At 40.0% G+C, this 10,696-nt stretch overlaps 1 protein-coding gene across 4 annotated transcripts; it reads left to right on the top strand.

Annotated features, from left to right (window-relative positions):
- Positions 1–2,242: 2,242 nt before the first annotated feature.
- On the top strand, positions 2,243–9,476 carry LOC311043074 (uncharacterized protein). 4 transcript variants are annotated; one of them, XM_084054225.1, is made up of 12 exons: positions 2,251–2,456; positions 4,073–4,229; positions 4,335–4,470; positions 5,087–5,200; positions 5,263–5,345; positions 5,844–5,924; positions 6,252–6,326; positions 6,519–6,566; positions 6,706–6,802; positions 6,941–7,069; positions 7,376–7,467; positions 8,757–9,476. In XM_084054225.1, exons 9-11 carry the CDS (start codon positions 6,724–6,726, stop codon positions 7,423–7,425), a joined length of 258 nt encoding a protein of 85 aa, XP_083910351.1. In that variant the 5' UTR covers positions 2,251–2,456; positions 4,073–4,229; positions 4,335–4,470; positions 5,087–5,200; positions 5,263–5,345; positions 5,844–5,924; positions 6,252–6,326; positions 6,519–6,566; positions 6,706–6,723; the 3' UTR covers positions 7,426–7,467; positions 8,757–9,476. The 4 variants fall into 4 exon arrangements, with proteins under 4 accessions (XP_083910349.1, XP_083910351.1, XP_083910350.1 ...); XM_084054224.1 differs by lacking the exon at positions 8,757–9,476 and adding an exon at positions 7,684–7,731 and having other exon boundaries at positions 2,252–2,456; XM_084054223.1 differs by lacking the exons at positions 5,263–5,345; positions 5,844–5,924; positions 8,757–9,476 and adding an exon at positions 7,684–7,731 and having other exon boundaries at positions 2,243–2,456.
- Positions 9,477–10,696: the final 1,220 nt, after the last annotated feature.

A 10,696-nucleotide genomic window follows, 5' to 3' on the forward strand; every position in this document is an offset into this window, starting at 1 on the left:
GCAACAAAAACTGGGAAACCACGTGATAGATTATGAACGTTTGGGACAACGTTCATAATCCAAGAAATAGGTGACTAGTATCATAAACAATTAAAATGAATGCGATTCAACTTCCCTAGGCTCTACTAGGCCTAGGGAACCAGCTTAAAGTTGGGGTACCTGCAACCTTATACAGGGATTTTAATTCTGACCTCAATAGCTTCGACTACAGTACATACCTGGACAAGGAAAGTGGTGCTGTGAGGATATTATTTTTTGATTTTCGAAGCGCCTTTAACACCATACAGCCCCCCCCCCCCCCCCTTCTGAAAGACAAACTGAACAGCATGCATGTTGGCCCACACCTTGGCCCTCATTTATCAACGCGGTGCAGCCCAAATAATGGGCGTACGGCGAGATCACCGCACCTTTCGGCATTTATCAATATATCCTGACGTGGGCTTTATCCTACGGTAGGCTGAAATCTCACGTCTGGTCGAGACCAGTTGTTGACGTTGGCTGCACCCGTTTATTCCATCCTAGACCTGCGGAGCAAGCATTGTTTGACTGAGAGGCATCTGGACACATAATCCACTCATAAATGTATACCTACACTAATAAATAATCGCTGTGAAAATATATCATTTTATAAACTAATTTAAACAAACTTCTTTAACAGTCATTCGGTTAAGCTTGCAGATCTGTATGGCTGCATTGGCTATTTGAAAATAGCAGATCTACAAGCTCACAACAGGTCGCATCGCAACGCGTTGTGAGCTTGTAGATCTGCTATTTTCAGCGCAGCAGCGCTTCTACGAGAGAATTGGCTAGGGTCCAATATCAAGTTAATACGTGCAATAAAGTGATATATCTCAATAACCATACATCTTTAGAATCTGCCTTTTGGATATGTTGTACAACTCGCTAAGGCGCACACGTCTTGTTTGTCACGGTACGACACTCCTAAGTTGACCTTCTATACTTTTGGAAGGCTCATAGAGTCTTAAACCTTAAGACCATACCAAAGGACAAAGTCAAAAAAAAAAGTGCCGTAACGGGACAAACAAGACATCCATGCGTGCGTCTCAGCCAGTTCTACAACATATCCAAAAAGTGGACCCTAAGTCCTTATCGTATTCGAGATATTGAGCAAGATAGCGAAGCCGTAACCATAGCCAATTAAAGGATAATTAAATCATGATTTGATATCAGTGTTTGATCATCTCGACTTTTGGCATTATTTTACGTGTAGATTTAGGAAAAAAATATATCGGGGAAATCACGGGCCTGGAACACCCTAAAACCAACCAGGAAGTGGCCTTTTGAGGCACTTCCTGTTTTCCGAGAAAAATAAAACGTAAATATTTGGAATCAGTGTCATCATATTTGTCTAAAACCAGAGTCTCGAAGAAAAATATAATTTCTTTCTTCTTTTAGCAAGAGTTGACCTTTGCAGTCTTTTCGCTGAACTTTGAGCTTTATCAGTGTCAAAAAAAATCAGGGCTGGTGCCAAAATATCCGGCTTACTCTCAATATGGATGGAGAGAAGTTTTAGATTTTAAAAAAATATCTGGAGCGATTAGTTCCAGATTTTGTGCTAACTTTTGTGACAAAAGTCAACGTCCAATCTTTTTGGTGAGCTTTTGTATTTCCCAAGGTCCTAGAAAATCGAGACCTATTCCATTCAATTCAGCGTCCTTTTCTGAGTCAGAAAAAGTGTTTTTAAATTTAAAAATAAAATATTTTTAAAAAATGTGAGAAAAGATAAACTTTGAACTATTTCAAAAATCTATAACTTCCCTATTAAACAATACTAGACTATTGTGTAACCTACCATTCGACTCAAAATGATCTAAATAAGAGGGTGGAAGGGTCAAAATAAAATAATAATAATAATAATATGTTTGTGAAAAAAGCTTCCAAGTTTATGAAATTTTAACGCTTGTTTAAACCACTTTATAAGGGTCATACAAAATCGAGACCTAGCCTATTTGATTCAGCGTCCTCTTTTGAGTCTGAAAACATGTTTTTTAATTTAAAAAAAATATTTTTGAAAAATGTGAGAAAAGCTTAACTTTGAACTATTTCAAAAATCTATAACTTCTTATTGCAGATCAGCTATTTTCTTTTTTTTCTTCGACCATTTTTTTAATATAGTTTGTTGATTACTTTTGATGCAGTATTTTTATTTTTTTTTAGGTATTAAAAGGGTTACTTAAATTGTCACTTCACTGTCACTGCCACCTACAGATCCCCCCCAATCAGGTGGGGATCCCCTGGGGGTCCCGACCCACAGGTTGAGAACCTGACCAGACCTACAGTGCGACATTACGTCATTACGTCACGCAGCTGTTCAAGGCGGAGCTTATCAGTTTTGAACCGGCCGGTCGGGTTCAGCCAGAGAAACTAACCGTCGGCTAAGAGAACATTTATTTACAAACCAGTTGCTTCCGTGCTTCTACTCTACTAGATAACAGGTAAGATGAATTACTTTATGGAATTAAAGTGTGTTATCCAACTTGTTAGTATCGTAAACGTCGTGCATTTGTCGTGTATTAGCTATGGATCACACGACGCTCGTCCATCACGAGCGTCACGGCCGAACTTCAACCAGTTTTTTGCACTCTCTCCATTTACAACCTGTACATCTGCATAAACGTTCAGATTTTAAATATAAAGTGCTCAATCTATGGTCACGGATGTTACAAGTCTACTCGGGCACTCGGCAATACCCGTATCGTCTGTATTGTTCAATAAAAAGCATTTTAATTCGATCGATGGCCATTTTCTCCGTATTTCTGTACGCTTTCAACTACTTGACCCTATCGGTTGGGAGGAGTACTGCACTCTGTTACATTATAACTCTATGACAAAATGGCCACCGATCGGATTAAAATGCTTTTTTTTTAACAATCCGGAATATACGGGTACTTACACCGACCCGAAGTGGATTGTAACATCCGTGGCCATGGGGTAAGCACTTTATATTTGAAATCTGAACGTTAATGTAGATGTAGGGCATTACATGGAGAACGTGCAAACACCAGGTTGAAGTTTCGTCATGACTGTCATAATACAGGGGGTTATACAGACTCACGCATGCCCAAACATCACTGATCTACAAGCTCACAGCGACGCATTGTGAGCTTTCAAATCAGTTTTTTTGGGGCGTGCAACACAGTCTTAGACATGGCATTAGCATATTAATTTCCATGTGGTGCATGATGTCATTGTTTATTTCAGGTATAAATCAGACCACATCAGTGAGAGCTAATGTTGGCCTCATTTGTTTTGACTGTAATTCATTATTATTATTATTATTATTATTATTATTACATCTATGAATTTTGTTTTGAACCTACAGTACAAAGTAAAATCATTTAATTTAGGGAAAGAGAGTACAAATGTACCAATGGAATGAATGGATCCTTAAGACCAGGGGTCTTCAACGTTTTCAGGCCATGGACCCCCTAGCTGAGAGAGAGATGAGGCAGGGACCCCCTATATATTGTATAAAATTGTGTTTCAGATTCAACTTTTTTTGTTTACTTGGTCTGCTCTTTTTCCCTCTTTGCCAAAAATAGCTGATCTACAAGCTTGCAGCGTGAGCTTGTAGATCTGCTATTTTTGGCTAAAGTTCTCCTCACAAAAGGGATGCTAAGGTTCAATTGGTTAAGGTAAAATAAATAATCATATCACACAAAGATTTGGCGGACCCCCTGTAGTAATTCTGAGGACCCCCTAGGGGTCCCGGACCCCCTGTTGAAGACCCCTGCTTAAGACAGTTAAATTAACATAATCATATCACACAAAGATTTGGTGGACCCCCTGTAGTAATTCTGACCCCTTGTAGTTATTCTGAGGACCCCCTAGGGGTCCCGGACCCCCTGTTGAAGACCCCTGCTTAAGACAGTTAAATTAACACTGAGTTTAGTCTGCACACTTTTTACTGTTTTTTTCTAATCTGTTTTAAAGCATTGCAAATACGGAGACTATATGGAGGTCATGTTTTAGTTTAACAGTCTATTGTTATGTGGAAAGCAACAGACAAACACTGTTAACATGCAAACCATATATGTCAAATTATCTTTAGGTGAAGTTCTCACAGCTACACAATGGATGCTGAGCATTGAGGTCGGTCGTTGTGGCTCCACAGATCAACTTCCTGGCTGGAATGGCAGTTTTCCAGTTATTACAACTTTGGTGTACCAGGAGGAGCACGCCTGTTACACACTGGAATTCATTCAAAGGTAACTTTCTGATTGAAGTAGAACCATCATGTGTAACTCAAAAGATGTGCTCTCTTGTAGAACAGCTGTGAGTGCACCTTTTCCATATGTGTTTTGTGATTTCAGATGTTTCGTTGGGATCAACCCATTGGCGCAATTTGGCGGTGGCACCAAACAACAAAGCTGCTCAGCCAGAAAAGTGGGTTTGTCCTCCTGTCTCCTCCCTCCTGAAGCAATTGATGGACTTCGATTGGCTTTGAGTGTAAGTTATGTGCAAAACATTTGGACCATTCTCTTCCCCACTATATGAATGACATTGTCATGGTCATATTTTAGTAGAGTTTTATTACTTAATTAGTTTTCTTTAGATCTCTATCTCAGGCTCTGATTTTAGGAGTTGTTCAGAAGTAAAGAAGTGGTCAGAACACTGTCTTAAGTTACATTTTATTTATCTATTTGTAAGAACGTTTCGATTAGCTGACCTTCATTAGGTAGTTAAGCAAATAAATCTTAAGTAATTGAATATGGTGTGCAGGACCACTTATTTTCTTCTCTACGTTGGCTGTCATCTCCTGTGTAACTGCATGTCCTTTGTAAGTAGGTGTGCAAAAGGACTTTACCTATTAGGTGTTGTTCAGAAAAGGGAAAGTCAACTAATGTAAGAAGAAAGGATCACAGGGCAGTTTCTGGATTGCCCCTCACCTCCCCAGACCTGCCATCTTCTAACTGTCCACACACCTTTCCTCATCACCTGTATCACATGACAACTGTCCCCAATTCTCAGCCCTGTAGATACCTGACCTTCTCTGCTTGTCTTCCCACCTACACCTCATAATCAGCTTTCAATACTTATATTGTTCTTTTTTGTGCCCTTCCAGATTGTCATGTCACTGATTTCCAACCATGAGTTCCTCACCCCGGTGGATGCCTGCTGGTTTAGACATCCTGCCTGAATGGACTTTTGACATCTCCTTAACGGACTTGTTTGCCGTGTGAGTTTTTGAGGTTTATTTTCAGATATTTTTTTCTAATGTTAGATTTCATGTCTCTCCAGCCTTCTGCTCAATGGTCTGCACCACAGCTAGCAAGCCCTAAGGCCATCACACCCAGGGCTTCTGTCCACAGATTCCTGACACGGTACAATGTTCTTTTCAATACTATGTAAGGTCTTTACTTAACCCATTTAGACCTGGGAACGATTCTACAAATGTCTTCTAAATCCTGACAGTTTTCTGAAAAAACCCTGTTTCTATGTCAGTCATTCTCAAACATTTTTATATCAAGGACCCCCAAGATTATATGTAATTGGCCGCCGACCACCATCTGAAAATATGTTGTTCCAGGGACCCCCCTGAAGCAAAGATTTCAGTTAAAAACGCTCTGAAAAAAAATATCCAAAGATTTGCACTACATTTTCACGTTTTTTCAAAAAGTGCCGGGCTATGAAATTGTAGATCTGCTATTTTTCAATAGCTAAAGTATAACATAATGCTTAAAACACCAAAAGGAGTCCCGTACAAAATGGGTTAAAGATAAAAATGTCGTAAGTGTTGGTTAGTTAATCTACAATTGGCTGTAGATTTTCAATTTGACAGACTACAAACTACCGCTAATGTTATTTTGCTATGTCTCCAGCTTTATGATCCGTTTTCAAGTGGGGCTAGCCCTTGGGCCACACCGGTCTTTCCCCAGGCCCTCTGCCCAGCTCTTGACACGGTAAAATGTTTTCAATACATTTAATGTCTACATTTAAGTTGTGACTTTGTAACATTTCAGATATACTGTAAGTGTTGGGTTCACTAGTAGTAAGAGACCACACCTTCTGCTCAAATTTAACAGTATCGCAGGGCAAAGCTGTGGATGAGAAGGTTTGTTGGGGAGGAGGGGGGAATTCATTTGAGTCAACTGATCTCGGGTGTATTTATACTGTGGTGAATGTTATGTGATGAACACAACACTCCATTGAACACAACTTCATTTAGTAAATGTATTTGTACTGATCTTTGACAGACTACAAACTAATGTCATTTTTCTGTCTCTCAGCCTTATGACCCATTTAACTATGGTCTACAGCCATGCCCTCCGGCCTCTACACAGGCCTGTCGACCTGTTGAAGAGGTATGTTTTCTTTAGATTGAATTTATTTGTGACTTGTATTACATTCCACATTGCTTTTGATTGGTCTATCTAAAATCCACAATGCATTGCATAAAGGCATAGCTATTTTTTAAAGATCTTTGACAGACTACAAACTAAGGTTACTTTTCTATGTCTCTGCAACCTTGTGATACCTTTTACCCCGATCTACAGCCATACCCTCCAGCCTCTTCTACACAGGCCTGCCGACCTGTTGATGAGGTATGTCTTTCTTAACCCATTTAGACCTACAAGCTCGGAGCACAGCACTCGGTGCTGCGCTATGAGCTTGTATAGTAGCCTATAGTTTTGATGATTTTTGACCAAGTACAATTAAGGGCCTTTTCTCTTTTCTGCACAGCCGTATGCAGCTACATATATGGACTTGGATCAGTGGAACCAAGAAACACCCAGTGTACTGCAACCTCCATCTCCGTCCAGTGATGCTCCAGTAGAAGGTGTGGTTCCTCAGCTAAGTGTCAGCAGACTTGGCACTGTTGTCCTTCAAATTCAGGATTCATAGATGAGTTTTGCATTCTACTTTTTTTTTTTTTTACTTTTCTTTACAGTTTTTGACGTGCTTTCAATCTTTCCAGGTCAACCAAATCCATCGGACCAGAGCATACCAGAGGGTCAAGGGTGGCAGCCTTGCGACTCTTGTCGGTTTGAGGTGGAGAAGCTCCAGCTCCAGTTGAGGAGGATAACCACTGTGCTCTCCAGTATCAGTAAGTTTTATTGCCTGTAATGTTGCAGTTTTCAGTTGTCTGCTAATGTCTTTGTCTCACTTGAAACTTTACTTTATCCTGTACCTCTTTTGTGAGTTCTCTGACATGACTGGAAAACTTTGGTATCCCAAAATATCCCTACATTTTCTGTTTACTGAAGAGCAGGGGAGATCGATCCCTGCTACTGAACAAATACTCATCAATGACTGCTATCAGAATAGACTGTAGAGCTATATAGAACAGTACTCAATCTTATTGTTTTACAAATACACTCAGTAGACTCAGATTTTTTTGTCTTTGTTCTAGGCTCTGAGCAACTAGACGCACTGAAGGGCTTTATCACCCTGGTGACCTAGAGTCTGGAGTGTCCAGTCTCGGGCAGCAGGAGCTATATCCAGGTATGGATGTTTACGTTTGCCATACATTTCACACTGAACCTGACGTTCTTGGTAGCGAGTGATCCGTGTTGTGAGCTGCAACTAGATAGTGAAGTTTTCAGTTGTCTGTTTTCATGGTGCACTGAGCGCAGAAAGGGGTCAATGTAGCTGAGCCTTACAAGTGCAAAACTGATGTCTTAAAATGCAGTTGGTTAATTGCTCGCTCTCTATTCACAGGCTGTGGACAGTTGATTTCCTCTGTGCAGCTGGCAGCCATACTTTTCTGTTTAAGGAAGTTAGCCAGGTTTCAGGTAAACAAATCAATGATATAGAGCCTTCATTGAATCTGTCATATACTTTGCTGCTATTTGCTGGTATGATAATCTAGGTATTAGACAGAAAAATGCCCTTAAAGGAGAATTCCATACTAAAAGGCTTTCTTACCTTTCTTTGTAGTTGTTAAGTACACACCAAAGAGGTCCAGGTGTTATTTTGTGCAAAAGCTCCTTATTGGCCTTATTTCCCCTACCATGAGCCCTAAATTAATTGCATTGAATGGGGCTATGGGGTGTTGTGCTAATTCGCTTATTTCTTTTGCTCAAAATTATTATTATTTTTGTATATATCCTCTTTCCATAATGTAAATAATATCCCAAGCGGCACACTTTACTACTTATTTCGATGGAAATAAGCGAATTAGCACAACACCCCATAGCCCCATTCAATTCCCATTCCATTCAATGCAATTCATTGAGGGCCTACGGTAGGGGAAATAGGCAATAAGGAGTTTTTGCACAAAATAAACACCTGGACCTCTTTGGTGGGGACGTAACAACTACAAAGAAAGGTAAGAAAGCATTCTAGCATGGAATTCTCCTTTTAAGGGGGCTAAAAAGATTGTTGGGGGTATCTTGTAAAAGATTGTTGGGGGTATCTTGTGACAATATACACATGTCTGTCTTACTGTATTGTGTTTTAGGGCGTTTATTATCTGCTGTGAAAGGCCCAGCTTGGGACATATAAATATACTTGATCCTTGACAAATCTTGGTTTTGTAAATTATATTCTCAATTTATGATGTCACCAATACATTATCATTGGGCAATTTGGCTGCCTTTGTGCAGTAAAAAAAATGCATGTTCCAACATGTTGCGCTGGTGGGACGTACAGTACACTCTGAACCAGGTTGGCCTCGTCTGTGGCTATGCTGTGCTCAGTCTGTAGAGTCATATAGTCTTTAAAATGTATATATTTAACCGGGGGAAACCCATGTTGACTGACTTGTGTCATGTCATCTTCTCTGTCTGCAGACTACGTCTTGCGGTGTTCCTCTCTGGCATCATGGACCAATGGTTTCAGTGAAGAGGGCTTGAAGAAAGCCATGACCAACAAGTGCCGAAGCCGTGCTGCAAAGGACTATGTACTCCCCAGTGTTTTTGGCAGCAGATTTTAGTTTTAGTCATTAGTCTCTTGAATAGTTTTCACTTAGTTTAGTCACCTGGAATGTTTTAGTGTTAGTCTAGTTTTAGTCAACTAAATGTCATAAGATTTTAGTCGACTAAATCTACAGTTGATTTAGTCGACTAAAAATGTATTTTGTCGGGCCTTGATGCCGTCGTAATGACTGTTTTTACACTTGCTGAAAATAGCTCTACAAGCTCACAACACGTTGCACCGCGACACGTGAGCTTGTAGATCTGCAATTTTCAGCATGCAACTAATTGTAAGATGACATATACTAGATCGCTTGTCCACTAGTCCCTTCCTAACATTTTAGTCTAGTTATTTGTTGACGAAATTGTCAGTATATTTAGTCATCATAGCTTTTATTTAGTTTCCATTTAGTTTGTCAGTGGAAAAAGGTAGAACATTTTTCGTCTTAGTTTTAGTCTCCCCACTCCCAGTATACCTAAGTTTCAACTTTTATGTAAATTGATGCCAATACATTTTTGTTTTTGTACATATAAATATATGTTAAAGCTGCCTGCTGTTTGTGGATACTTCAATAAATGTGTTTTTGCCACAATTAATGCTGTTTTTTAAATATTTATTAGCATGTTCACTCATTTATACCTCAATGAGAAATTGGAAATTAAATCTCAATTATTGCTAATGTATGTCTCAATGAGAAGCTAAAGAGACTTAACAAAGCCAATAGGGAGATCTCACCTATGCCTCATTTATCACTCAAATACAGCTCTTAATGTATCTCGCCTATGTCTCATGTATCTCTCAAATACAGCTTTTAATGTATCTCGCCCATGTCTCATTTATCTCCCAAATACAGCTCTTATTGTATCTTGTCTATTCCTCATCTATCTCTCAAATACAGCTGTAATGTATATACCGCTGTCTCCCCCTATGTCTCGCTTACGGATCCTAGTATTCAAGTTAGGAGCCATAAAATCCATAGGTGATCTTTAAGTGATCTTCAAATGAGAAATAAAAGCTGGTTGCTCAAGAGAAGCATCTGAGATTAAAATGAGAAGCAGATTTTTCCTCTGGGTAATGGCGTAGTTCAACCTCATTTTCTTGTGTATTATGTGCTCACATGGGCTCATTCTGTCATTATGCATGCAGGCCGGCCGACTCCCAACCATGTTCTCCAGCAGCCCCAGAGGAGCCTGCGACTCGTCCCAGAGCCGCAGAGGTGGTTTAGTCCACCCCCCCCCACACCCCACCCCACCCCCATTTAAAATCGTAAGGAGGGGTGAAGTTATCAAACAACAGCAAACTTAAAGGGGTTTCCACCAGAAGTTTGCGTACGGTATGGCTGGACCAGGAGTTCCAAAACATTTCAGCTCGAAACCCAAAAGAGGAATAGGCTCTATGCACAGCAGCCATATTGGAAAGAAATTGGGCCTCTTCCAATCCTTACTTCCTTCACAGGTCTTACCAATTATACTAATTAAGGCGTTCCACTTTGGTCAAACAGAGTCAGGGTGCTGATATTGTTGCATGTTGGCTCACTAGAAACACTCTGTTACACCAGTGGGTCCAGGGACCCTCATGGTTCCTTAAGGGGTTTCCAAATGGCCCCTTACAGGTGTGTAACTCTGAGAGTTATGGGGGTCCTTGAAATAAAACATTTTGAGAACCGCTGTGCTAGACTAAATGGAGCAGAGCCTTAATTGTTTTTTATTTGGTGTCTCCTCCTGTGACCCAAACTCTTAAAAAGATATTTTGAACGAATCATGAACGATGTGACGCGTGGTGAGCTTGTAAATAAGCTATTTTCACTATTTAAAAA

The sequence above is a fragment of the Gymnoscopelus microlampas genome (assembly GCF_963454915.1).
Source record: "Gymnoscopelus microlampas genome assembly, chromosome: 4".
Classification (NCBI taxonomy): domain Eukaryota; kingdom Metazoa; phylum Chordata; class Actinopteri; order Myctophiformes; family Myctophidae; genus Gymnoscopelus; species Gymnoscopelus microlampas.

Coding starts and splice junctions, on each gene's coding strand:
- LOC311043074 (XM_084054222.1), top strand. CDS start 5,821: ATGTTATTTTGCTATGTCTCCAGCTTTATGATCCGTTTTCAAGTGGGG. Junction 5,925..6,251: donor TCTGCCCAGCTCTTGACACG/GTAAAATGTTTT, acceptor TCTGTCTCTCAG/CCTTATGACCCATTTAACTA. Junction 6,567..6,705: donor CCTGCCGACCTGTTGATGAG/GTATGTCTTTCT, acceptor TTTTCTGCACAG/CCGTATGCAGCTACATATAT.